The sequence below is a fragment of the Haliaeetus leucocephalus genome, unplaced genomic scaffold, assembly GCF_000737465.1.
Source record: "Haliaeetus leucocephalus isolate CR32 unplaced genomic scaffold, Haliaeetus_leucocephalus-4.0 Scaffold1014, whole genome shotgun sequence".
NCBI lineage: Eukaryota > Metazoa > Chordata > Aves > Accipitriformes > Accipitridae > Haliaeetus > Haliaeetus leucocephalus.
The window spans coordinates 571,581-599,131 of NW_010973450.1; the positions used below are offsets into that span (position 1 = coordinate 571,581).

General features: G+C 48.8%; 1 protein-coding gene across 1 annotated transcript; it reads right to left on the minus strand.

The window, feature by feature from the left end:
• Positions 1-18,912: 18,912 nt before the first annotated feature.
• CLRN1 (clarin 1) lies at positions 18,913-26,972 on the minus strand. The gene is made up of 3 exons (XM_010584899.1): positions 26,720-26,972; positions 20,042-20,221; positions 18,913-19,178 (listed from the first exon to the last, which is right to left on the minus strand). The coding sequence occupies exons 1-3, from the start codon at positions 26,970-26,972 to the stop codon at positions 18,913-18,915; spliced, it is 699 nt and encodes a 232-aa protein (XP_010583201.1).
• Positions 26,973-27,551: the final 579 nt, after the last annotated feature.

The window sequence follows — 27,551 nt, forward strand, 5'->3', positions numbered from 1 at the left end:
GGACATCTCCCCTCATGGGGTGCGAGGGACGTCTCCCCTCACGGGTGCAAGGGACGTCTGTGAGGGACGTCTCCCCTCGGGGGTGCGAGGGACGTCTCCCTCAGAGGTAGGTGTGAGGGATATCTCCCCTCGGGGGCTGCCTTTGACTCCTCGGTGGGTGGGTGGTCGCCGCCGAGAATCGCACCCGCCAGCACGCGTGGCTACGGACCCGTGGGATCGCACCGGGATAACGGAGGTGACTCCTGCAAACGGGAGCGGGCGTTAGGAGAGCTGGGCGCAGGCCGATGCGATGCTTACGGGGCGGGTTGCAGTGGTAAAAATGTGAGAAAGAACAATGAAAAGTGTTTTGGGCTCTTTTGAAGTGTTACATAGAATGAGATACTTTCTTAGTTCTGATTTCATGTGTGGGGACCAGACAAGGAAAGAAGTTGGGCTGTTTTCGTTCCCCAGATATAAACTTCACTGGAGAAGTGACGACGCTGAAGTCTCAGGACAGAAATCTTCCAAAATCCCCTTCCTATTATAGCAAGATTGAGGAATAAAGAAGAGTGTTTGCTCGTAGATGGTGGAGTAATCATAAAATTACACTTAAAATCTTCACCAATGTCTCACCAAACCAGTTCCCGTTAAAACTGAATTCACAACAGAAAGCGAAACTCTTGATAACTAACTGCTGGGAAAAAAAAAGTTTAATAGATTCAGACATGGTATAATTGAGACATTTGTACCATTTTCTCTAGAAATTATATGGACGTATGATATATAGACTAAAAAAGACTACTGAGTTATTAAGGCTTTGAGGAAGTTCCCTCTTTTTTATCTGTAGGTTTTATCAAAACAAAATGGGAAACTTGGGTTGCAAAAGCTGTTGAGAAACTTTGCCATAGGCATATGAGTGTGTCTTTTGAGATTAGAAAATCAAAGTTAACAGTCCCTGAGATTCTAGTCTGCATCCTGGAGTGCTGAGTCCTTTCCCGCCCTGATCCCACGACCTGGCATGAAAACAAGGCCAGAATAGTCCTGTGGTCTTGGAGAAGACCTCTGACTTGGTTTGTGGTTTATTATATGTTCTGTGGTATAGGGAAGAGGAAAAATAAGAGCCTTTTCACAAATAGACTGGAACGGTGTGGATGTTTATACAAATAAAATATGTTTTTTCTGTGCTTTCAATAATACAGGGTAATTTAAAAATATGTTATTTAAGCTATATATATATAATTATATTTTTTAAAGGTCAGAATGTGGCTATCCCACTTTTTTTCAGCAGCCCCAAAGACTCCTCTTAAATAAATAATGTACAAAATAGTTTTTAGAAGGTTGGTGTCTGGTTTAAAGATGCTCTGAATAGAGTCCATTTCTTCTGCTTGGAATAAATGGGGAAGCACAAGTCAGACTGAGCTGGTCAAGTAAGTGCCAGAAAGGTATGAGGCTGCCACCGACTTCCCCGGTTATTGATCCTCTGCTAAAAAAGACCCTGGTCTCTGGAGATAACCGTAGCCTGGCTCCCTGCAACACCGTAGGTTACTGTGTCTATGCCATAGGAATAATTGTTTGCAGCAAAAAGGTGATTTGTAAAACGGTGGTAAATGGAGCCATGAGCTCTGCTTGTCTCCTCTGCAGCTTCAGACCCCACCACCCATCGTGACCAGCTCCGTGCAGGAGAGGGACCTTGCGGGTGACGGACGTTTCCACCACTTTCTGAAGCTGCGTGGCCGGGATGGGGAGGGCGGTGGGTGGGTGGCTGGGAGGGACGCGGCAGCACCCAGCTGAGACTTAACATATGCTGGCACATGCACGCAGGGAAGAGCTGACATCTTCCCTACCTGCCAGGAAAGTCAGCGTGCAGCCCCCACGGGCAGCCCTCGGTGCTGCTGGGTGGGCAGCGTGTCCCCCCCAGTCTGGCAGGAGGTTCTGGTGGGATGGGGGCACAGGGTGCCCTCCTGCCTGCAGGCAGGCTGCCTGTCACCTGCCCGCACCCTCCAGCTCTGGCTTGTGCTGGTAGCTCTGCGGCCGGCACTGGGCCCTGCCGTCTTGCCAGTGCCCCCCAGCTTTTGGGTGCTGCCAGCCCTGCCCCAGGCCCTTCTGTGTGGTGCCTGTGCCTGGGCGGCGGTGGCACGCCTGTCACAGTGTCACCGGGGCTGAGGGTGCCGGGGGGCTGCAGCGCTTCGGCTAAACCACAGCTCTGCAGCGGAGATGCCACGCGCTCAGGGGAGCTCTGAATTTAGCAGAAATTGAAGAAGGGGGAGGGAAGTAATGACAAGCGCAGACCCCATGTTAGCTTGCTCACCAGCAGGCTCCTCGCCCTGACTGGGCTGAATCTCAGGCTGGTTGTGACCACTTTTTAATTCAGATCAAATAATATAAACCAAACTTCTGGACTGCTTGCAGAAAGGTTTGTTGTTCTCAGTACAGCTGTCATCAGCAACGCACATTTTGGTATGACTAATAGGTCTTTTTTGGGTGATGTCTATAAAAAAGGAAGTGGAAAGTTGTTAATGTGAGTGAGGAGCGATGTGCCCTGCCTGTGCTCGCCAGGCTGCCACAGGTGCCAGGACTTGGCCACACTCAGAGTCAGTAAAATTGTTGAAATCACAGCAAGGAGCACCTCATGAGACTTTCTTTTGCCTCGGTGCCCATGTACGAGCTGTGCTTCCCTGCTGGTGTGTGGGATGCAGGGTAGCTCTGTGAGCCAACCCGGCCGGGGTCTGCACTTGAGCTGTCGCTGAAGCAGGAGAGAGACCCGGATGCAGAAGTCACAGCTGCAGGGAGCTGGGAGGAAACCTTACTTGTTGCAAACAGCTAAATTAGTTGCACACACTGGATTAAATAAATTAGATGCACACAGTATTGTCAGTGCTCAATATCGATTTCATTTCCACAGCACTCAAGAGACACCTTGAATTCTCTAACATCTCTGCCTGGCACGGAGAAAGGCAAATTCCCACTCTCTTTGCTTTTTCTGCCAGCTGTCGTGGGAAGCAGAAGAACCTGCATCCTACCACCTGGAGAATGTGTGCAGTAAGGCAGTGTTGCTAGCGCCTGTTCCTCAGGGGCGCAGGCTTTCACAGCGCTCCAGGCGCTGAAGGCTGTTTTATGGGTGAAAGTGTTTTTTCTCCTCCAGACCACAGTGTTTGGTGGAGTCAGCAGCAACTGGGAGATGCGGGGACTCCTCAGAAGAAGGGGTCTGTCCCGTTCCAGCTGACGGTCGCGCCTGCCCACTTGGTCCTGATTGCCATCTCCACGGACGGACACCTCTTCTCTGGGCCGCTTGGGTCTTCGCTTTGGTCCTCTTCCCAGTGATGCGAATGAGTGTCTGAAAAGGAAACGCAGTTAAAAAAAAAGTCTAAAAAACCCAACCCCCCTTAAAAAAGTTTCCGAAAAGGTTAAAAGCAGAACTGGCTGGATTGCTGCAGGTGTGCTGCCCACCCTGCCCCAGGAGGGAGCTCGGGGCAGCACTGACTTGGCCTCCCCTGTCTGGTGGGGGCGGCCGCCCCCGCCGTGTGGGCCCCCATCTCAGGAAATTCAGGTGCTATAAATACAGCTCTCGATTCCTTGCAGGGTACATTTGCATATTGTTTTCTGAACACATATGCACATCCTTATCTGCAGCCATGCTGCCTATCATGACTGTGAATCTCGATTCACCCTTCTTTCCTGCAAATTCAGCCTTTAGTGTAATGTTTTCAAGTTTCTTACTTTACTTTAAATGCCGTAGTGAAAGGAGAGCGAGGTAAAGGGGCTGGGCATTCACGAAGTGAAGGTCAATGGTGCACAGTGGCACAGAGAAACAAGAAACTCTCATCCTAAGCATGGAGCCTGGTTTGCAACCCAATTGATACTACAAGGAGCAGTTCACTCCTCCTGGTGTGGATTTAAAACTTGAGGGGAATGAGGGCCATGGTGGCACCTGGCTGCTGGGCAGGAAAATACCGACTTAAGTCTAAGTTAGATGCTGAAAACAGGCTGTTAACCCATCCTGCATGCCAGCATCACTGCATTAGAAGTAGGTTTATTACAAATTTGGAATTAATCATGAAACAATTCTGCTTCCTGTTTTATTTAAACTTTGCACTTACAGGAACGCTCTCTCCTGGGATTTGTCCCATGGGAGGGGTGGGTGTCTGTGGGTTTTCCTTCTCCTACTGGTTGTTCTAGGACACTTAGTCAGCAGAGCATTCATATTGGACTGATGGGGGCTTAACAGCAACGGAAGATGAAACACGGTTTTAAACAGGACATCTGTATCAAGTATTTAACGCAGAAGCGCCAGCTGCATCTTGTGTCCTGAAGAACTGTCCCTTCCCCAATACAAGCTCTTTGGCCACATCGGGGAGTAGGGGAAGAAATGGCGAAGTCCTGAGTGGGCCCCATGCTGGGACGAGACCGCGGGCTCTGTGCCCAGGGAGGTGAGCCCGGTGGCTGCCCCCGCTGCGTGCTCCACGGGTGGGATGGACTCTGTCCCGCTGGCGGCTCAGCCGGCGCCTGCCCACCGGAGCCCCGCTCACCCCCGGCACTGGAGGACGGCACGGCCTCAGCTTCGCCCGGTGCTGAGCACCCACCATCCCCAGGAGCCAGCTGGGGGCTGGGGGGCGGGTGGCACTGAACCGGAGTTTACGCAGGGACTCGGGAGTTATTACTTCTATAGAAAACACTCCTATAGCTCTTCCCAGCAATGGGCCGCCTGCTTGAGAGCATTACGCCTTCCAAAATGGCCAGGGTCCTTTCAAAGCCAGGTTTTTATTTGTGTCTTTTTACGCTATTGTTCGGAGGAGGCTCCTCACTTTCCGGAAAGGTTAGTAACATATACAGTGTATGTATGTATACATTAAATACAGAACAATTCGATGTGCAACCCACCTAGCTGCACACATACAGGGTTCTATGCATGGTCCGTATGCGACATCCATACCCCATATCCTCCCCCGGCAAGCTCGGTGTGTACCTATCGTTAGATGGGCTGTTGTTGTCTGCTCCTGCTGCCCGTTGTAGAAGTACAGGTGGAAGACCCTCTCCCTTTTCCAGTCGGAGAGGAGCAGGCTGTCTGTCCCGAAGAGAACGCTGTGCCTGCCGGAGATGCCGCACAGCCAGACGGGCAGCTGAGGTGTCCGCAGCCGAGGGCTCACCTGGGCAGAGGGGGTGAAGCCCGGCGTTCAATGCCCTCCTTGTCCCCGAAGCCGTGGCGTCTGGCGTGCGGGTACGGCCCCCCCAGCCGCGGGGCCGTGCCAGCTCTCACCTGCCGCTCCGCCTGCGCCCTGCCCCAGCGCAGGTAGCCCACCGGGACCCGCTGCCGCCATGCCTCGACGCCCGCGCCGCTGGGACCCGGTTCCTGGCCACCATCGAGCTGGTGCGGGCTCGCTCGCCCCGTTAGGAGGAGGCTGAGCACAGCCTGCGGGGAAACGGCCCATGGTCATGCCACGAGGCAGCGGGGAAAAAGGCCTCTGCAAAATGGCAACTGGCGTCCCGCTCCCAGCTCTGTCGTGCCTGTTGCGAGCAGAGGAACGCCAGACTACCTGTGGCTTTATTATTATTGTTATTATCATCATCGTCATCCATTTTGTAAATGGACAGTCACGATTAAAATTTGCAAAATATTCTTCTGTGGCCTTATGCTTTTTTTTTCATTGGAGTAACAAGAGAGAATTTTTTCCTAAATCAAATGTAATGATAGTAAAAGAAGAAAATTTGAGAAATTAGGCTAATCTTACCTGTGTACAGGTGATGTTTCCAAAACTGAATTTTAACAGAGGAGTTGCTGCGCAGCCTAAATCTTCTTGGACCCTGTATGACCAAGCACAAAGTGTTACGGCAGCATCCGGATCGGTGCCTGAGGTGGTCGCTGTACATCCCTGTCTGATTAACAGCAAAGATGAGGAAATTCCGGACTCCTTTATTTCTCTTTGCTGTTGCCACAGTAGTGCTATCCTGACACAGCAGTTCTATGCTCAGCTGGAGCTCTTGCACTTCAGATCTGTTCCCATTAAAATTCAAATTCAGGGTCAGATTCAAACCCCCTGCAGACGGAGCCGGGATCTCCCTCACTGCAATTACTGCTGGAAGGCCTCCATTGCACCCAGGTGTAGCCTGAACACAACTATTTGAAGTAGCGGTGCAATTTTTTTGCTAAGTAGCTATCATAGTGTCACATTAGTATAAATCATGGTTTCTATTGGTATAAATATGCCTCTGTATGTTTCTAAAGCATCTTTACCCAAATCTAATTACATCAGGTTTAGAAAGACCGTATCAGTCACCTCTGCCAGCATAGTCACACTGGCAGAATTCTTCTGTGTTTAAATAAACTTCTTGTGATTTTCCTGTTTAAGTTTAATTGACTGTGACAGTGACTATTGCCGTCAGTGGGATAACTCCTGGGTTTACACAGTGCGTTGTTTTTGCGGTGTATGCAGAGGGTTTCTCTCCTCTCTGCTGCCCCTCCTTGCCTGCTCCTGGATGTGCAGGCAGATGCTCGGGGTGTACAATTATCTGTAGCTGTAAACCAGCCAGCTGCATCTGCGTCTTGGACAGCTGCTTCTCCGCATTCGACTGAGAATGGACGTTTAAGTAAAACAAGGAAAAGACGGTTTCAGAAGATGTAACTAAACTAGAGGAAAATGTTTAAAAAATGAAATATACCTTGCAAGTGTCCTAGAGAAAATTAAACTGTATAAAAATAGGATCACTCCATGACTTCCTTCGCCTTTGAACTGGAACAAGAAATAAGTAATCACAAGGGGAGGAATTATGGCAGGTATATGATGTTTAATTAAAACAATTCCTCTGCTTTAATACAACCTTAGGTGACTATGTTGAGCCAAATGAATAAGGTGTTATTCTGGGAAGATTTTGTAACTAATATTGTTGAATAGGATCAGATGGAAAAAAACAGAAAGAAGAAATTTCCAGTCATTGGCTAAACTGGTTTTGTACACTTTTTTTTCACAGATTTTTGCTAAAGTTGCAAGGAACTGTATTTTGTATTTGTGTAATGTACAAAACGCTGCTGCTGTTTACTCAGTGTTTGTGGACTGAGAGTGCTGCTATCGGTGGGTGAAGTCCCAGGGATTTTAGTGGGAGCAGGATAGGAAAAGTTAAAACTGATCCATGCACTAACTGTATGTTAACAGTCTGAATGTCCTGCTGAAGGTGATACCATTGATCTCTACGAGGTCCACTTTTGAATGGGAAATAAGATGTAAGCAAGCAAAAAAAATAACCAGAATAAAGCAAATATCCCATACTTACACAGTTTATATGGTCAAAGATGAACTCCTGAGCTGCTGCTTTCTCAGAGAACTCAAACAGCTGGATCTGTCGGGCATGAGTGTAGGGGAAGATGTTGTAAAGGAGACATTAATTGTACCAAAAAGCCAAGCTTTTTAATCCAGTGTTTCCTTTAGACAAATGAAAGAATAATGCAAGAGTCTACTCTGCCCCTTCCTAAACTGAGGAGTTCAGCTCTATACAAAGAGTTAGTGGAACAGCTTTACGTTAACTGCTTTCTCCTTTTTACGGGAGAAGAAAGATCAGCCTTTAATGAAAGGGAACGGCAGCCTCTGGGCTCACCTAAAGCCTCTGTGAGGAGGCAGAAGTGTCTTACAGGCTGCAGCTGGGATGTGGGTCTGAAGTGCTCACAATTTGTGATGTACCGTGAGTTAGGGAAGAGGTTTATGAGATTTGACGTTGCTTGCCTTGAGAAATTTCAGGCCAAACATGTCTTTAAACAAAATCCTGTTTGCAGAAGGCGTTTTCGTACTCACTCTTTCCGTGAAGTTGTCGGCTTTGTAGTCTTGGCTTGGCGTAACGTGGACAGCTGCGGTGACGAGGCAGACCACCGCTCTCCCACCTCCTCCTGCTGCCCACAGGGTGTCTGCCAGGGCTGCAGCCAGCGCCTCCCCTTGCTCCTGCCGGCTTATCCTGCACAGCCTGCAGTGCAGGAGACAGGGGCGAGGGTCCGTCCTCAGGGATGCTGAGAGACCCCAGCCCCGAGGCTGAACCTGAGTGTGAAATGGGCCCCTTCCCAGGGAGGGCTGGATTGGACCCCAGAGGTCCTGCCCTGCCTGGGGTATCTGGTGGCTGGGAGGACCATGCAGCCACAGGTGGGAATGCAAAGACCCGAGGGGATTTGTGGAGAAGGCAGCTGCGCGTCGAGCCGTGCCCATCGTCCTTCAACTTCCCACTCTTCGCTCAGCGCCGTCGCCGCTGCTCGCGTGGACGTGCCTCCCGGGTGCTGGGGCGACGCGTCTGCCGCGGGGGCTTTCATCCCGGCTGGGGCTGCTGCGTGGGTGTCCCCGGCACCCAGGGCTGAGCTCTGCCTTCCCCTTCCCAAAGTTGCCCACGGTGCGCTCGGCACCCGGGGCTGGCGTCGGCCGGCAGCCTGGTGAGCAGCTGTGCAGCGTTGATGCTGCCCACGTGCTGCCGCAGGCTGGGACCGCGGCACCGGGGAGCGGGACGAGGGAGCAAGCGCCGCTGTTACAAAACCAAACATTTTGGTGGGAAAAAGCCTTGTCTGGGAGACGGACAAGAATTGCTCCTGCGTGCAAATTCCCACCTGTAGCTGCAAACCTGAACTTGGGTCTAGTTTGGTTGAACTTAGAGGCTGGTGCTAGTCTGTCTTAGTCCAAATAATGCAAGGAAATAGTTTCCATATGTCCCATGGGAAGGCTCAGCTTCTTACCTTTCCAGGTGAGTATATTCTGTGTTTCTTACAAAAAGCAGGTATTTGATGATGTGTGCTTGTACAGCCATCAGAATGGTTCTTGTTCCCCCCTAGAAACAGAAAGACAATGCTCCCCAGTGCTAAGGAGCCTGAACTAGCATGTCAGTCTCCGGGAAATAGCAGCAATCCCTGGCCAGTGTGAGCCATCCTGCTGTCAGTGTCAGGAGGGTAATTTTTCTTTTCTCCATGGGAAATCAGAAGCGCTGCTGACAGCTCCTGAGGTAAATGGAAAAGTAAATTGAAAAAGGTCTTATGTGCCTAAAACCAAGAAGCCTTTCTGCAAGAAAAGACTCCAGGGTGGCCCTGCCTGTGTGCTCCTGGGGAGGGGAGGTCCCGGGCAGGGGTCCCTCCCTTGCAGCGCTGCAGCCGCAGGGAAGGGCTCCAAGCTCCAGGTATCACGTATGCCTAGAAGCACCATGGCTTATTTTTTCTCTCCTTTAGCCTCACAGCAAAGGGACCAGGGTCTTGAGGCAGTGTGGGGCTGACGTGGGGCAGTGCACGAGGGTGACCATGCCTGCTCCCAGCCATGCTGGCTGCGCACGTCAGGGCTGTCGTTCTCTCTGCAGCCACAGAGCCTCTGAACCCAGAGAGATTCACCTGCATTTGTAAAAAGCATTTTAGCCTCCTGGAGGGTTAAGGGTATTTGCAATTTTAAGTGTGTATCTTCTTTTTGGGGGCTTCTTCTTTTTGGGGGCCAGTATTATGATGGTAAATAAGGAAGAAGAAAACCTCCCTCTTTCAGTAAATGAAAGTTTAAGTAAACTCACCTGTTTGATTTCAAGGTGGGGCAGTAAGAAGTAGGTAACTGTAATTCCCCCCAAAATGAGGCAAGTACCACTTATTTGTGCCCACATACAGCAACCTGCTGCTTCTCTCTTGAGCCTTCACCTTGGAAGCATTTAATACCATGGTATTTAAAGTTTGTGTCTGCAGCATGCTGCTTGATCAGGACAGTTCATCCCGCTTCCAGACACGTTTCAGCATCTCCACTGCGAGGGCAGCTGGAGGTTTGCTCAGGACAGCTATGGTGTGTGGCTGCAGTTGGAAGCCCCTGTGGAGAAAGCTCAGCCGAGCAGATGTGCAGAGCATAGGGTACAGGCGTGGGGTGCAGGCGTGCAGAACCTAGTGTACAGGCATGGGGTGCAGGCGTGAAGCATGTGGGGTACAGGCATGCAGAGCGTGACGTGCAAGCACGGGGTGCACGTGTGCAGAGCGTAGGGTACAGGCATGGGGTGCAAGCGTGCAGAGTGCGGGGTGCAGGCATGCGGAGCATGGGCTGCAAGTGTGGGTGCAAGCGTGGGTGCAGGTGTGAAGCATGTGGGGTGCAGGCATGCAGAGCGTGGGGTGCAGGTGTGGGGTGCGGGCATGCAGCGTGCAGAATGCAGGCGTGCAGAGCGTGGGGAGCAGGCATGTGCAGTGCTGAGGCACCCAGCGCTGGCTGCCAGCTCCCGCGAGTGTCCTAGACATTGAGGAGACAGTGCCAGTTGCTGCGCTGCCGCATTTACCTTTCCTGCCTCCAAAGCATAGGCCAGGTCAGAGTACGGCTCGCGAAACCTGAAGTACACCCTTGTCCATTCAAAGGTGAAGATGTGGAACACGTTTCCAAATAGGAGCTTTCGCAGGCTCTGCGGAGGAGGAGAAAGACGGGCTGGGTTCAGCTACCTTCACATCCCAGCGTCATAGAGGATCTTTAATGTCAAAGGGGCCTCGGGATACAGGTTCAGCGTGTGCGCTCATAGCCAGAGCAGTGTAAAATTATCTACCGAGAAGCAGGCTCCATAATTCCAAAGCAAAGGTGATGTTTGCAGTTAATTCAGTCATTTACTTCACTCAGCATTCAACCACTCCTGTGAAGTACAGTTGCAGTGTGTAAATAATTTATGTTTGGATACGCTACACCTTTTGGGGGAAGACCTGGGCAAGGCACTCGCTGTCACCAGCAACACATCTGGGGACAGAATTAAACATCTACGTTTGCCCATGCAACCCCCCTATACGGTGCCCGTGCAGCAGTGGACGGGGCGGCTGGGCACTGGTGGGAGGCAGAGGAGGGTTTGTCTGTGGCCTCCTCCTCGGAGGGCAGGCACGGCCATCGCTGAGCGTGTCCCGTGTCCAGGACCCGTCCAGCCATGCACAGCCAGCTCTCGGGTTGGCAGCTGAATTAAAAGAGAAAGTTAAAAAAAAATCATGTGGCTTCCACCCAAAATAGAGATGCTTGCAGTCTCTAACTGTGTCAGTAAGTTTCATTTAGGGTAACTTTTAACACAAGCGCGTGGCTGGGAGGGCAGGCGGGTGCTGTTCACCAGGGCGGCTGCGGGGGTGATGGCCCCGGCTGCCCCCTCCCTCTCTCACTGGCTGGTGTGAGGGACCTGCCTGGGTGCGGGTGGCCGGGGGGGTGAACCTCTCTCCTGGCCTCACCCCCCACCACCCCCAGTCTGTGGACCCTGCCTGGGCCCACCTGGAACATTTTTCCTAATTATTTTTAATTTTGGTGAATGACGTATTGGCTGAGCAAAGTAAACCAAACAGACATCATGGTTCTTCCAGTTAAAAATTGCTTTGCCTCCAATGTGGGTGATTTGTGCAAGCGGGTCATGAACCGGAGAAGGTGGATTCATGTGAAGCTGACGGTAAGCGTGGCTATGTATCTAAATCCTTTCAGGACTTTTCAGGACCTTTTTGGATGCGCAGCCCTGTCCAGGCTTTCACCTCCAGTATTAAAGCCCTTGAGGTTTTCATTAATTTTGTGCTGAAGTGCTGGGGACTGGTTTGGTGTGGGAGGTCATGGGCAGTAAGGCCGGCACGAGCCCATTCTGCCATCACCTGCAGAACCCCCCCGAGCCTCTGGTGAAGGCTCTTCATAGGGGCAGCAGGCACCCCTCACTAGTGCTCTCGGAACCAGGTATTTGGGGGAGAGTAGCAATACCTTGCCGATCTCCTGAACTTCTGCCTCCTGTTCTGAGGCTATTCCCTAGGAAAGCACCGAAGAGCAGGGAAACATTACGCTTTGTCATTTGACCTGTTATCTAATGAGAATTATAGTATATCAGTTTTAAGGTTGTGTTGCAACCATGTTCTTTAAAAGTCTCATAAATAAATCATTGCGATTATATCCTTCTGTTACAGCTAACAGCAGGCTGCAGCCTTCAGCCCAGCAATGCTCTGAGCCTCCCGCAACGCCAGGTAAGGTTCCCGAGTTTCTTTCTTTTAACGAGATTAAATTACAGCTCATGCTTAATTCAGCAGGCCTGCTCACCGTTGCCATTTCCAAGGAGATGGGCTGGCCGCCCGTGTCTGGAGGGACCAGGAGGGCTCTGGGGACGGCGCAGGGGGGGTGAGACGGCCGCGGCCCCGTGGGGTCTCCAGCTCCGGGTGCTCCATCGCCAGCGCTGCCCTGGCCTCGCTGGACAGAGAGAGGAGCGGATGGTGCATCATCCCATGCTGCTGCCTTGCGTGCGCCCAAAGTTACCCCCCCACCCCAGTATTCCCAGTGGAGTGGGCACAACGACCCGGCAATGAGCTTAGAGAGGGGCAGGGCAGGCAGGAGATGTGCTGCCAGGAGCATTGGTGTGTTTGACTCCCAGCTTTTTTCGGTCATTACAGATACGACCCTACAAGCTAATGACTGTAATAAAGTAATGTTGTGTTTGTCTGAATTACAGGGAATAAACTTCAGTGCTTTCCAACCAAAAGACACAGCAGGTTTTCCAAATACTTGTATTTAAGAGACCTTAACTTGTTTTTTTCCCGTGTTCTAAAGCTGACCATGAAAACCGTAACTTTCAGACAGAAAGCTTAATTTATGTTGGACTACTCTGCCACTTTGATTGAGATCAGGAAGACATTCCTTTAAAATACCTGAAGAAAATGCGTGTTTCTTAAAGGAGGAGCATAAGAAATAAATCTCCGTAAACTGTCTGCTGTGCTGCACATATAGATGTGCAATTTCCTCAACATGCTAACCTGGTGGAACAGTTGCAAAAACCACTAGACAAATACAAAATGTTACCTTTTAGACAAACAGTTACCTGATGAGTTGTATTACTGATTTCCAAACTGAAAAGGGAAAATAAAATACAAATTAAAAAAACCCAACAGAGGCATTGCTAACGTATGAAGAAACAGGAGACCAGCCGGAAAAGAACCCCAAAAGAAAGGAAGAGTAAAAGCTGTAGTACTTGCATTACTGAGTATGTGAAGACCTTTCTCATGTAAGTATTGTAATAAAACATAACTTCAAAAATTATACTAGAAAAACCACCTGGAATTGAAAACATGTGATAATGAAGCAGAATAAAAATCTTACCCATGGAAACTAAAAATCTCTCTCCATTTATTTAGATCTGAAATTTTGCTGGCTATCTGCTCTAGCTCTGTCCGTGGCACGGTGTGCTCAGCCTCCCGGTCACCCATCCTCACCGCCTGCGCTCCGGCCGATGCTGAGGGATGCGGGCACTGGGACTGCTCAGGGGTGGCTCCCCCCCAGACACGCGGCTCTGCGAGGCATCCGAATCCCCTCTGCCTGTCACCTCCCAGGGCTCACTGTCAGCTCCCACTGCCACACCGGGATTAAATTTTCATTAGAGCCAGTCATAGTCTGTGTTTTCTGTTCGCTGTATAAGGGGCATGAATGTTTAATGCCAGACACGGAGCTATATAAAGCTGACCGCAGCTATGTGCCTGCTCTGTAAGGGCTGGCTCCAGGCTCGGTGCAGGAGCAGGGGGCATTTTCCAGCTGCAGGGCTTCAGCTCCTCCGTGTGGGCTGACAACCAGTGGGACGGAATCTGGGCTGCGAGACCTGAGTGGGAAGTGTGTAGCTCAAGTCAAAAAAAAAAAGCAGACTCAGCAGGTGTCTGTACAGCCGAGGAAGTTCCCTGGGAAGATGAGCTGGAGAAAGGCAAAACCTGTGCAGTGATGTTCCCATGACTTCTGCTGCTTGCTGCGGCAAGGCTGGCATGCAGGGGCATGGGTCAGGCACTGCGCAGCTGAGCGGGGGAAAACCGGCTGGTTTTGTGCTGCTGGGGTCATGGAAATCTCAACGTGGTTTTTTTCTTCTCTTCCAGTCTGTGAGAACGCAGTGACCGGGGGTATCTGTCTGAGTTTCAGTGGAAGAAACATGAGGTTGAGCTGATGTTAATGAGCTGAGCCTGGTGCACACTGGGGAGCTGCTCCGGGTTTCCCCAGGTGTGTCGAAGCTCAGTCTGCCCAGGGCAGCCATACGGTCCGGCTCTTGGCGGCTTTGCATTCTCTGCAGGGTCGTTTGGAACAGCTTGGCTCCAATCTTGGTTTATGAAAATGGAGACTATGCAGACCAGCCTGCACACAAGACATCAAATGCCCTTTTTATTTTGTCTTCCAGCTGAAGGAGCCGAGGCTTTAGTTGGTAAAAAGAGCTGCTCTCCTTTTTGGTGCTAGACAGGCTCCAGTCTTTCAGCTTCCTAAAAACTGACATAAAATCTCTCATCCCCTTTGCCTCTATTGGAGTAGCACTTCCTTTAGAGAAAGGGTGGAGTATCCACTAGGTTCCCAACAAATTGAGTGTAAAACACGCACTTCTGCTTGGGAAAAGGCTGGGGAAGAGCCGGGCAGGAGCATCGTACTGAGCGTGCCGGGGTGAGCCCCACCTTGTGCTCGCAGGGTGTCCTGGTTTCGGCTGGGAGAGAGTTAATTGTCTTCNTAGTAGCTGGTATAGTGCTATGTTTTTTGAGTTAGATATGAGAAGAATGTTGGTAACACTGATGTTTTCAGCTGTGGCTGAGTAATGTTTAGTCTAAAGTCAAGGATTTTTCAGCTTCTGATGCCCAGCCAGCAAAAAGGCTGGAGGGGAACAAGAAATTGGGAGGGGACACAGCCAGGGCAGCTGACCCAAACTGGCCAAGGGGTATTTCATACCATGTTAAATCATGCCCAGTATATAAACTGGGGGGAGTTGGCTGGGGGGGGAACCGCTGCTCAGGAACTAACTGGGTGTAAGTTGGTGAGTGGTGAGCAATTGCGTTGTGCATAATTTATATATTCCAATCCTTTTATTATTGTTATTGTTATCATTATTAGTTTCTTCCTTTCTGTCTATTAAAATGTTCTTATCTCAACCCACGAGTTTTACTTTTTTTTCCTGATTTTCTCCCCCATCCCACTGGGTGGGGGGAAGTGAGTGAGTGGCTGGGTGGTGCTTAGTTGCTGGCTGGGGGGGAACAGTGTCCTGTACCCCGCTCTCGTGTTTTCCAACAGGCATGGCATCATCGTGTCAATAAGGTGCTTGACATTGTGTCTTCCTGCAGAATGCCAGACTGAAAGGTGGTTTTGCCCATCAAGTCCACATAACTCGGTGCGGGTGGTGATGATGAATTCAGGCACCAGGACAGCAAACAGCCCAGGCCCTGGCTGCAGGAGGCAGAACCCCCCCCGGCCTGGTTCGGCAGTTGGTCTGGAAAACCGGAGGGAGGACGTGGCACAGAACACCCCGTCCCTCGGCCATGTGCAGTGCCCACACCACCCTGTCCCGTCCCCCCGAGGGGCTGGTTCCCCTCTCCCCTTTTCCCACCTCCATCCAGGCTGGGCTGTTCGTGAGCCTGCCCGGTGCCCCCCCAGGGGAGGATGAAGTTCAACCTCGGGGCGATGGCAGCTGAGTGACACCCCCGTCCGTGTGCCACTGCCAGGCTGGAGGGGACATGGACCCACACCTCTTGGCCTCCGACGGGAACAACGGCTGGCGGCAAAAATAATGCAGTTAAGAAATTAATGAAATTTTGCATTTCCATGGCAGCTTCCGTCTCCAGCTGTCAAAGCCCTTTCCCTAGAGAGACAAGTGAATATTGGCCCAAGGGGAGAAACCCCCACTTGTGTCAACAGGGCTTTGGCACAGACCTCTCCCCACTTCTCCATGACGTGGGTAAATGCTTTGAGATGTCAGAGGGGAAGCTGTGAAGCTTAATTAACTCCTTCCCTAGCGCAATCTCAGCTCTGCAATAACTCAGGGAGGAGAGGCTCCTCGCTGGGGCAGCCGCACCGGCATTTCCGCAGCCGGTGCTGAGCATCCCTCCCGTGTCAGGCAGCGGGGGGGCATCCCTTGGCCCACCGCTCCCCGGGCTCAGGCCGTGAGGCGTCTGGCTGCAGTGTTGTCGTGAGCATTGCTCCCGCCGCGCTAATGCCTCGACTGCTGCACACCATGGGGTCTGGCTGTGGTGTGTCCTTTCTTGGCTGCGCTTTATGGAGCTACGGCCGCAGATTTCAGTGTGGGCGTATCGCTCGTGCCGTTGCAGGGAAGTCGACTAAGTCTGTTGTTCACGCTGTTTCCAAGTGATAAATGATCTCTGCTCGGGGTAGTAACTTCGACAAGAAAACCCGTTAATGGGGATACGCTTTAGAAGGGTCCGCTATGGGAGACAGCAGTGTGACCTGAGGATCCCTGCGCAGGGCAGTCGCGGCAGTGGGGTGCAATACAGGTCCAGAGAGCACGGCGAGCTCCACACCTGCAACACCGTGCTCGTCTGCTCGCGCCTACATCAGCATCACAGGCCAGTGGTCTAAGCCTGGTACACACCCCTGTATATATACTTACTATAGATCTATTTGTATTTATATGTATGCACATTGCATGCATACACACATACAGACACACATACATCCTAACTTTTTATTGGGATATGAAAAAAACTGATTTTTTTCGGGAACCTTCAAAATATATTTATATATTTCTCCTCACTATACAAATTTTGTTGTTTTTTAAAGCATGAAATATGCTAGCCTAGAAATGAAACAAGGCAAAACTTCTCTAGCTGATGCTCATTGATTACAAGTGAGCCACAGGGTACTGCTGGTGCTCATCCAGGAGTGCAAGCTGAGCACGTCATGCTTGCTCTGTTACTTTTAGCTGGTCAAACACACAAATATTGCCTCAATTTTGTTTTGCTAGAAAGAAGTTTTTATGTTTGCCTTAGGAACTGGATAAGAATGCAAATAACAGCTGGCCTCATGCTTGTGAGCGGGGTGGGATGCGGGGGGAGCAGTGGAGCCAGGCTCTTTGGGATGTGGTCCCAAAAACGCCTGGACCCTGAGTCAGGGGCTGCTCTCTCCTGCACACCAAAAGGGGTGGGAACGGGTTTATAGCATGTCTGAGCTGAGGCAGGTCTGGGCAACTCCATATTTCACACACAGGGGCCAGGTCCTTCTTCAGGACTGGCAAGGATCACTCAGAAAGACACAGGCACGTGAGCAGCCTGTACGCCCGATCCTGTACGCTGCTGATTGCCAAAGCTGCCACAGAGCTGCAAAGCAGAGCAGCTTCATGAAATGTCAGGAACGAGAAGGATGGAACATTACTCCTCATTATTTGCTGTATAGTAAACAATACCATGAGATGTAATACAAATTATGCATTAAGAAGATACATTAACATTAAGAAGAATATGCATATTAATAAGTCAAAAATGATGAAAAAAAGGCTGGGGGTCGTGGCAACTGGCAGTAGCCTTTACACATTGTAAAAATCTAGGGAGATGGGGTACAGCACGGGGAGGCTGAGCTGCTCTGTGAAACTGTTTGTGGAGTAGGGCTATAGTTGACAAACATTTTACACAAACCCCGGCAATGTTTTGCCATTTGTAGTAGAAGTATAAAAAAATGGCATAAAAGTCAGTGAGGTCACCTTGCAGGTTGCTAGAGCCTGAAGCTTATGGTTTCCAGAGGTGAGTCCTAGCAGGCACCTGGGCCTGATTCTCACCACAGGTGAGTCGATGGATGCTGAGTGGGATTGCTCCTCGCCTCCAGCTGTGCAGAAGCAGGCTGCAGCCCCTGCAGATAAATGGGCGGCTGGGGCAGCGCCTGTCCTTTTATGTGTCTCCTCTTGTGTTTGCTCTGAACGTTGTTTCTGTGTCCTGCAAGGAGCGCCTCATCTCCAAGGTACCCATGTAATCCCGCGGAGGTAGTGTTTGGTGGCATAATGCTCTTTTCATCTCTCTGTTCGTGACTGGGCTGAGCGGTCTGGTTGCTTTAACTGACTTGCAGAAGTTTAATCATGTAGGGGATGATGTGTTGGTCCATTCTGGCTTCCTGCAGGCCTTGAGGTAGAGAACCTCACGTATTTCTTCATCGCTCTCTGCTGAGCTGCAGCATGCCTTGTAAGCCTGTCTGTTGCTGTCCTTTGCCAAAGGTTTTGACTTTGTTTATTTGTATTGTTTGATGAAAGAGAGTTTGCGGGGCTCTTTCCTGGGCAGGGCTCTTCATGCTTCTGACCGTGAGGCTTTGGGAGGCTGTAGTGCAACGTGAAGGGTGCCTGGTCTCACTCCTGTCCCTTTGCTCTGGGAAATGCTCTTTGCTTTGGTGCGTTGCAGAGGGGTTGTTCAGCAGCACCAAGCCAGGCTGCCTCCTCTCGGACAAGCAGGAGTGCGTTGCATCTCCTTGACATCCTGCTTTGCTGTGTGTTGCTCTTTAACCGAAATCACGAAGCCCCCAGCCACAGTGGTGGCACAGGGAAATGAGGGCTTTTGGGACTTCAGGGTCAAAGGGTTATAATTTGGTTTGTTAAAACTAAAAAAACAAAAGAGAGCTTTATGGCCAGAAATGATCACATTGCCATGCATGTGATGCTATGTTAAAGTGTTAGTGGTGGGCTCAGGTGTTTGGGTTTTGTCCTGCAAGCACTTGCTATAGCGTTCTGTTCCTCCTGAGCACTGTGCTTTTGAGACGGAGCCTGATATGTGTTACGAGCAAAGCCCATATGCTTTCTCTTCTCTTGTTTGATGTCTGTAGCTCTGCTGGGTGTCCTTGTTCTCTGCTGTCCTGACACGGTAATAACTGCATCCTCGTCTTCACAAGGGCTAAAGGGTGAAACTGCTGCTGGTGATAGTGTGTGCCTCTACTGCAACCCACTTATTTTACTTTCCAGATCCTGTTAAATGCTATTGATATTCCTAGGGTTTTTTTAATACCAGCTACTTTTCAAGTAACTTGCTGGAAAAAAAGGCAAATGTCTTCATAAGGGCTTACCCCAAGAAAGAGAGGGTATTTTGATCTAGACATTACCAAGTAGCATGTCATCTTTTGTTTACTGCATATGCCATATTGATGTTTATTTGAAACCTTCACTCTTTTTAACTTCTTTAGAGCTAATCATTTACAAGTTAGTACATCTGGTGGTTGTTGAATGTAGTAGAGATGAACCTCTTTGCTTGAAATGTTCTTAAATTATGTAATTCTAATACATCAGGTCAACTGCTCCAGTGATTGTCCCTGAATCTTTTGATTTTGAAAAGGGAAATTGGAATCCAGCAAAACGTATTAGCAAGGCGTTCAGGAAGTGCACCAGGGAGCAAACCAGGATGATCCAGAATGAATTTGCAAACTGTTCACTGTGAGTCTTGAATGTAAAACTTCCCTCTTTGAAATTAGCAATTTTCTCTGAAAGGTGGTGGATTTTCACTTCTGAAGAGAAGAGAATCATGATGAGGCAACCACAGGAACCTGAAATGGAGGGGGAGATGCTCATCATCTCGGCCATCCCTGCAGCAAGGCCATGTGATGTACATCACAACCAAATGCCATATTGATAGTGTTATTATGGCTACTGTAACTTAGCTTTAACAGGGATTACTTTTAGAATCCAAGCCAATGGCTATAGAAATTGGTAAGCTTTTTAAATTGAATTTGGCTTAGGACGAGTAATATTTAACACGGCTGCTTTAGTGCCATGATCTGGCAAGGTCTCTGTGCTCTTTTTCAGCTTTAAGCTGTCATTGTCCTAGTGAACATAACTGAACTGGCTGCATGTTTACAGATAAATATGTACTTAAGTACTTCATTACATTATGACTGTAATACATGTTACTTTGTAAAGTAATGGTAAATGTTCTTGTCAGCTAAGCCAACAACACAGAGAATGGGCTTTACCTTCTCTAAGTGGCAGAGGGACGGGAATGGTCCATCATCCCTGTTGGCCATGTTTTTTCAGAGACCGCTTTTACAGTGTCAGCCCAGTGCCGGGTCCCTGGGGCTAGTGGGCACCATCCCCGTTTTCTGCCAGCTTACGCAGAAGAGCCAGAGCTGCCGGGGCTGCCTGCCACGGCCTCCTGCAGCCGCCCTCCCGCACCCATCCCACTGCCCGCCCTCGTGGAGGAGTTCAGTGTTTTATCTCTTAACTCTAGTTTGGAAAAAATGTGTTTTGATACAGCAAAATCATCTGCCTTTCTGCCTAGCTCTGTTTTGCCAGTTTAGAGTCAATGCAGCCACAGTCCTTAATACGGTCTCCTACGCCGATTAATCGGTTGTGGCAAGCAGCAAACACGGACGGGCATTAGCCTGGTAGCCCAGGGTGGGGTGGTACTTACAGGCAATGAAGCTCCAGAGGTACAACCCGACGGGGCCATGCAGAGTTTCGTAAGGGCTGCCAAAAGCATTGAACATGAAGAAACCTGCTCCCACCAGAGCAAAGATGATCAGTACTGTACTGAAGAGAATGACACTAACATGGATACTTGCAGGGATAACTTTGAGCAAATCTGGAAAAACTAAAAACAAAACAAACAAAACATTATTATACACATTAGGCAAAATTGTTTCAGAAGTCAAGCCAGGGATTTCTTGCTGGTTTGTGATAATTGTTTTAAATCACAGTCTTCCAAATGCAGCCAAAGGTGAAAGTGAAATTATTAACTAGAAACAGGTTTTCATGGATGTTTGGAGGCAGAGGAATTTTGTGATGCTCAGAAGTGTAGACTGGCAAGGAGAGAACGACCAGCTCCAGGGAAAGCCTCTCCTCCCCTTCCCGAGGGTATTTCCCTGAGGGTGTTATTCCCCCTGCCCTGGCCGTACCCCGTGCGGGATGCGGAACGGCACCTCTGCAACGCCGCTGTCCCTGCCCGGCATCTGTGCCGGGCTCTGCAGGGTGCGACCCCCAGCACCTCCAGCTCTTTAAACGCTGGGGACCTGATCTGGCTCAGCATCCTCACCCCGGTGTCTTGGCAGGCAGAACAAACTCTTCTTCACCTGTAAGCACTATTCAGGGCAGTGTGAGGTTTTGGGGGTTATTCATTCCTCAGAAACCAGATCATGCAGATGCAAGGTGGAGGGTAATGTGCCTACCATCTGCCAAGGTGGTATTTGGTCCTTAATGTGAATAGCATATACTTAGAAAAAAAAATTGGAAGCTGTATTTGGGGAAGCAGGTCCACCTTGCACCGGCCTGCAGGATGGCATGAAGGGCTACCCACAGTGCCTGTGTTACTTTTTTTTCCATTCTGTTTCAGAGCCGTGATTCCACTGCTTTCATTTATACAAATGTACAGTGCTGTTTAGCCAAAATTCTATAGGTGTAAACTTGACAAAAAATATGTGGGTTTTCTTCTGAAATCTGTAAGTGAAAAGCTCTGTATTTTATTATGAAGAAGCAGTAAATCATTAGTGAAGCCATGATGCTGACACGCTGGCAGGTTAAGCATGTTGTGCACTGCATGTTGCTGGGAGACACTCAGGGCTCCAGGAAGGATTGATATCTGGGGATGATAATGTGTGAAGTTGTTTATAGTATGGAGACTCCCTGTGAAAATCCGTCAACAGTTATTGCCAAAGAGATGTGTAGACATGTAAAAGGATCGAAGGTTTCTTACCTCCTATCCTTTGGCACTTTTCTATTTTTAGAAAATAGAAAAAAAACTTGGTATTTTGACAAAAATCCTTAAAAATAGAAAAAGCATGTATTTCTGTACATACATTAATCTCTTAAATTATTTTTAAAATGAAATACAATACTGAAGAGGGAAAAATTCATAAAGGTTACATCAAAGAGTTATTTATTGAACAGAAAAAATAAAAAGCGTGCAGTTGCGAGGGCTGGTGCTGTGCCCTGCCAGCTCTCCTCCTGCCGGCGGGTGAAATGCCGGTTATTTGCAGCGGAGCTTTGCTCCGTGGAGTTGAGAGTAAGAAGGCTGTTGCTCGGTAGGTGCAAATACTGCATCTGTTACACCGTTAATGGAACGCTTTCATCCACATGCTATTTAATTCGAAGTTTCCCAAAGCTGGAAACTATCCCATCAGCTGCCTTTGCCGCTGTATCCCTTGCCCTGGTCGCTGCCCCACGAGAGCCCACGGAGCAGGTCGGTCGGGTCGGCCGCCGCGGGAAGCGGCAGCCGACCAGCGTGTGCGGTTTTGCACTTGGAGTTGGTGGCTGCTGCCTGGCAAAGCGCTGCCCGATGGGCTGAAGGCTGTGCTGAGTTCCAGCTATGTAACAGCCGGTGCGACTATGTATGCAAATATTTAGGGATACTTTATTTTAAATATTTTAGTGCGGCTTTTTAGCCACTATTTCAAATTGCGCTCCTGCTTAGCTAGGGCACAAGGGGATAGTCAATCAGACTCGGTACGAGAGAATAATTTTTAATCATTCATGTTTGTTTGGCAACAACGGGTATTTTAGAAGGAATCATCAAATACACTTAACTGCTCCTGATCCACAGGGGCACGATTAAAGTGGGGGTAATAATGCCTCAGCGCTGCCTCGCTGCAGCTGTAATGTGCAGAGAGTAAAAAAGCCTCACATAAATTACTCTACCTTGTAAAATGTTTACCAGCAAGCAGTTCTGCAGCTTGCCACGCAGTAAACAGAGAAGCAGGTAATGTGGTGTCAAGTCATTTCATCTCCCTGACTAAATGAAAGGGAAATTAACGAAGCAAATGTTTGCAAACTATTCTTGAAGCCGTGTCACATAAATATCACCTGTTGTGTTGTTGCTGGCTGGGAGCAGAGAGGGGCACCCGATGCCTGTGGGGGACCGTGGCCCGGGGTGACGAGGGGGCACGCAGAGCCCTGTGCCCACCTTCCATGACACGAGCGCTCGCACCTTCCTTGGGTAACGGAGGATTTGGTAACCCTGGGCTCTGCTCTGCCGGACCCCCTTCCCTGGGGCATCCCCCCGCCTGGGTCCTGGCGCAGGGAGCTTGTGGCTGTCGGGTCTAGACCAGGAATGCAACCGCTTGCTGTCTTTGCATGTGCAAGTGCTGCACATAGCAAAGCTACCTGTTTGCTAAATTCACCTATCTGCCTAGAGGAAGAATTTACCTGCATAAAAGGTTACTTCTGCTGATGGCTACTTAATTGTCCAGTTTGGCCACTGGTACTTAAATTCCTTATATCATCCTAGTAAAATGCAACACATGTCTTAGAAACTAGACCTTGTGTTTGTTGGACTTTATATTACGTAATTCAGATATTTGCAAGTGTAAGAAGCAGTTGTACTGTTAATGGGGGATAAGGTACAATTTCACTGTTGTACCAGTCAGGCTAGCCAACAAAAAGGCTGAAGAATCCCTGCCTGTGCAGAATTTCTACAGAGAATAGCATTAGTTCTTGCGATGCCACCTGAAGTTTTGGGAGAACTTGTGTATTTAATAACAGAATTTTGTATTGCTTATTTTAAGAAAGCATGCTACTACTTTGTATTGAATCTTTCCCTTGGTACCTGCATTTATTGTTGTTTGTCATTAAAATTTTATATGTGACATATCAGGAAAAAATTAGTTCCAGCAGCTATGTTGTCTTGAAAGAAAAACATTCCTTCATTGTAATGAATGAAATTGTGTGTTAGGTATGCATGCCAGTGACCTTTAGAAAATGAACTGCTGACCCAGAAACTGATGAGAATCAGCAAGAGCAAATGAAGCAGAAGGCTTTCCCCAGCTGAACTGGGTTTGCTGGCAGAGCAAATTCATTTTACAATTAAGAGAGATATAGTGGTCAGAGGGGAGCATTTAATGGGAACAAACATAGAACTAAATCATTTAGCCTATTTTCTGTGCCTTTTCCTCTGAGACATGCTAAAGTGCACTTCAGTGCATTAAACTATGGATGTGTGTATTGTATATGGTTATCCTGCTTTCCGGGATGCTTCCAGTGAGTTCCTGAGAGCCCCGACTCGGATGGGAAAGGTCTGCTGCAGCCCCGAGAACGTGAACCAGCCTCCTTCATTAAGTGGTCTCTGAAGTGAACGCTTCTAATAGAGGCATATTTTGCTAAGCCACCCAATCATTGTTTCTAAATCTAAATCCTAATAAAGTAAGTGTTGCAATTGCTTTTTAATCTAAATAAAAGATGATCTGAGAACAATTTGTGAGGACAGCAATGCTTCCACCCTCAGCTGTCTGTGAGAGCTCACAGAGGCAAAGCCTGCCCTGCGGAGTGCTGTGATGGGTACAGCTGGGCTTGTGAAACTATTTAGGCTGTAACTGGGATACATCTCAGGTAGAGGCAGTGCCAAAGCTCACCTCGTAGCATTACCTTTTCGGAGTGCTATATAAAGGATGCCAGTGCAGGCAAATAAGACTGACAAGACGGGCTTGTACTGTTGTGAGTGAGACCTATTGAGATATTTTGCTATTAATGCTTGCCTTGTATGGAAGGAGAATAAAAGGTAAAAGAATTCTCTACTAAGCAAGCTTGGGTTCGGTTTTAGGTCAGTCAAGACTCTTGGGTTGTGTTTCCAACCCCAGTGACCTGCTAGCTCTGCTGCTGCAAGTGATGATGCCCGATGGGCTGGGACACATGGAACAAGGCTGCTCTCTCCAGGGAAAGATGCTGCTCCATTGCAGGCATGTCGGCAGCTTCGCTTCTGCCTCGAGGAGTCTCGGGCATAAGGTTAAATCCAGCCTTGATTTCAGATCCTGGGAACAGGCATTAAAGCACATGCATCAAACCTCATTTTCTCTGTCTGAAAATGAGAACAGTGATATTTACTGATGAGTGAATTACTTTTTCAATCTTTTCTTCTTTATGCAATTCCTGAAAGCCTTGGAGTTCTTTGAATATGTACATTAGGCACTGGTATTAAAGAAGTTAATTTTTAATATTGTCCTGTGCAGTAGGATTCTGCAGCTCTGTATGAACACTCAGGTTTTGTTGTTTGTTTATTTTTTTACCATTCCAAAGTGGATTGTTTAGCTGTGACTAATTGAAAACTTCACATTGTATTACTTCTGTTCTTTGGTTACATTTGTGTTTATGTGTTCAGTTGAAATTATACTTGTGAATGCAAGTTTGGTAAACATTTGGATAGGAAAGCTTGGTTACATGAGATTTCTGTGAGTGTGGATGGAAAGTGTATGGGCATAGTGAGAGGAAACTCTGTAACCCTGGAGAATTTTTGGTTGAAAATGCTCTGCAGTACTTGCAGAGATCCAGAGCTTACCTGTATGTAGCATTGTATGATATTTAAAAATACGTGATGATTGATGTAGTTAAATCATCACAAACAAGCTGCATTTTTGTATTCTCTCTTGTAAGTGTAATATTAATTCATACTGCCCACAAAATTAAAATTCTTTGAAGCTATTGCTACAATCACACTAGCAGTATATTAAAATATTTCAGCCACAGCAAGATGAAATGTACAGATGGGAGCCTGAATGCAAGGCACCTCAATGAAATGGTTTAAAAGTATCAAAGTAACAAATCCGTGGAAAGAAAATAATGAGAAAGAGAAGCCTAACGGGCTGTCTCGACTGTGGCTTCTCTGATGTGGGGGCTGTCTGCTGTGGCGGGGTTCAGTCCTGCCTCGAGCACGGAGCCGATACGGACTAGGAGGGACGCCCCGCTTCTTGCTGCGTGCCGAGGTCGCTGCGGGCGACCTTTCCAAAATTTCACTTGCACCAAACTGGCCACCGATCCATTCTGCTGCTGCTGCTCTCCCTGCCTGGGGAGATCCCTGGGGGGGCCGGTGCGAGCCCCGGGGCTGCTCAGCCGGGCTCCGTCCCACGGCCGGGAGTTGCGGGAAGTGGGGCGCGCACCGGACCGGGGGGACGGGGATGGGGGGGACGGCCCTGGCCTCGGGCTGCAGCTGCGTCTTGTCCTCGCTGTACAGCAGCTCAGCTCTGCCTCGCAGCTCCGTCGCTGCGATGAACCCAGACAAGCATCTGTCACGGGGCTGCTGATCGCTAGTGGCTTTGTCGGCTGTGGTTCATAACAGTTTCACCTACAGCGGAGAGCTAATTCCTTGGGGTTTAGCGGACCCCTCCGAAAATTCACTCCAGCCTGTAACCAGTAGGGCGGAATAGCTGTGTGCTGTGATGGTGAACAAAGCGATTGAGAGGAGAACTTCAGCTGTATCAATGGACTAGTGATGGAATTTAATTAGAGATGGCAAATCTTAATATTATATTAAATTAATTTGGTCTACTACTTTGGAAAATTATTCTATAGTAAATAATTTCTGATACCTAATCTGGTAACCTTATCTTGCCTTAAATGACTCAGGGAAGGAATTTACCAGTGCTGTTGTAGCAGAATGCTTCTAAACTGTGTTTTGTAATAACTTCAGGTGGCATATTGCACATATAACAAATGGCTGTTTGTTATCATCTGTTTAATGTGCTGCTATAGATACAAAGTGTGTGTTCACTTGATCATTTAATTGATCTTCTTACCCTTGAAGATAAATAGGTTATGAATATTACATGTAAAGCAAAACCACTGCTAACAGTCTTTGACAAAATTCTCTATGTCAGATACCAAGTTCAACTTGCAGATCAACCGACTGAACATCAGCTAGCACCAACCAGCCGTTCTTCCAATTAATGCAGCAGGTTGCTAACTTTTTGGCTGCTTTGTTTCTCAACAGCAGCCAAACCTGTCTTTGCCCTAGCTCTTTCATGAGATTTCTGCTAGTTTAGTTCGTTCTTTCATGAAGGCACAGAGGATGTAATGTTGACACAGAGGAAGATGACAGATTAATTGAAAACCAAAAATATTCTTTTTTTTATAGTAGTAGTATAAATCTTTTGAAATGTAGGTATCTGTGTAACAAACATAGATTGTTGAAAATGTTAGCGTGGCTTTACTAGTGTCAGAAAATAAGTTATTTGAACCTGAAGATCAGAATGCTGTAACGGCAGCATTTGCTTTAGAGTATTTCATGCTTGTTAGGCTCTGTGTATGAGCAAGGGGACGCAGGCAGCATCTCCCGGCTCCCCTAGCCATCAGCAGTGCAGCGTTAAATAATTCAAATGCCATTGTTACTCACATGAAAACTGGATAGGTCTCCCCCCGAGCCCACACTGCCTCACACGCTCGCCGTGGAAAAGCCCATACTGGATTTCGCCAATAAACTTCTCCAGCTCCTGGCCAGTGGCGTTGACGAGCAGGGCTCCTGTCTTGCAGAGTATCATCCCCTTAACCCACCGCTGCGTGCCGATGGCTGCCGCGGTCCCCAGCGCACAAGCAAAGCTCAGCACCCCGGCTATGCAAAAGATAATTTTCTTCTGCTGGGCTGGCATGGTGGCGTCCAAAGTCCTCTGAGGGATGCAGTTTTCAGCGAGGCAGTGACAACGAATTCTTCCCATAAGTGTGGCAAAGGGCCGAGCTCCCCGGACAGAGCCCCGGGCGCCCAGCCAGCCCTCTCGCGGCGGGAGCCCTCTCCTCGGAGAGCTTCGGCAGCGAACCTCCGCGAGGAACACGTTTCCTGAAAGATGCTGTGAAGGTTTTTCTTCCCTGTCCCCTTCTGTATCGCTCCAGCTTGCACACTAATGTGTTTAAATAAGCTGAAAAATCGAGCAGTCCATCAAGTGTTTCAGCGCATCCTCTGTGTCACTTGATAACTGGGGTTTAAGATGACAGAAGGAGTCTCTCTGTAATTTGATGAATGCTCTGCTCTTCCCAGCCCTGTCTGATTGGGCGAGCGGGGCATTTCAGACAGGCTTGGCTGCTGTATCTGATCACCTGCTCTCCAAAAAGGAAGTTTTCAGAGGGTTTTATTTTTCTGGGTTTTATTTTTCCTGGTTTTCCTCTAAAGCTAGCAATGCTGAGCTGCTCTGTTCTTTTTCTGGTTTTTGGCGGGGGGGGGGGGGGGGGTTTTT

Bases quoted from the DNA above. Each gene is read 5' to 3' on its own strand.
- CLRN1 (XM_010584899.1), bottom strand. From the start codon at position 26,972: ATGCCAGCCCAGCAGAAGAAAATTATCTTTTGCATAGCCGGGGTGCTG. The intron at 20,222-26,719 runs GTGAGTAACAAT...TTTTGTTTTTAG, and splicing joins GAGACCTATCCAGTTTTCAT to TTTTTCCAGATTTGCTCAAA. The intron at 19,179-20,041 runs GTAAGTACCACC...CCTCCATTTCAG, and splicing joins CCTCTGGAGCTTCATTGCCT to GTTCCTGTGGTTGCCTCATC.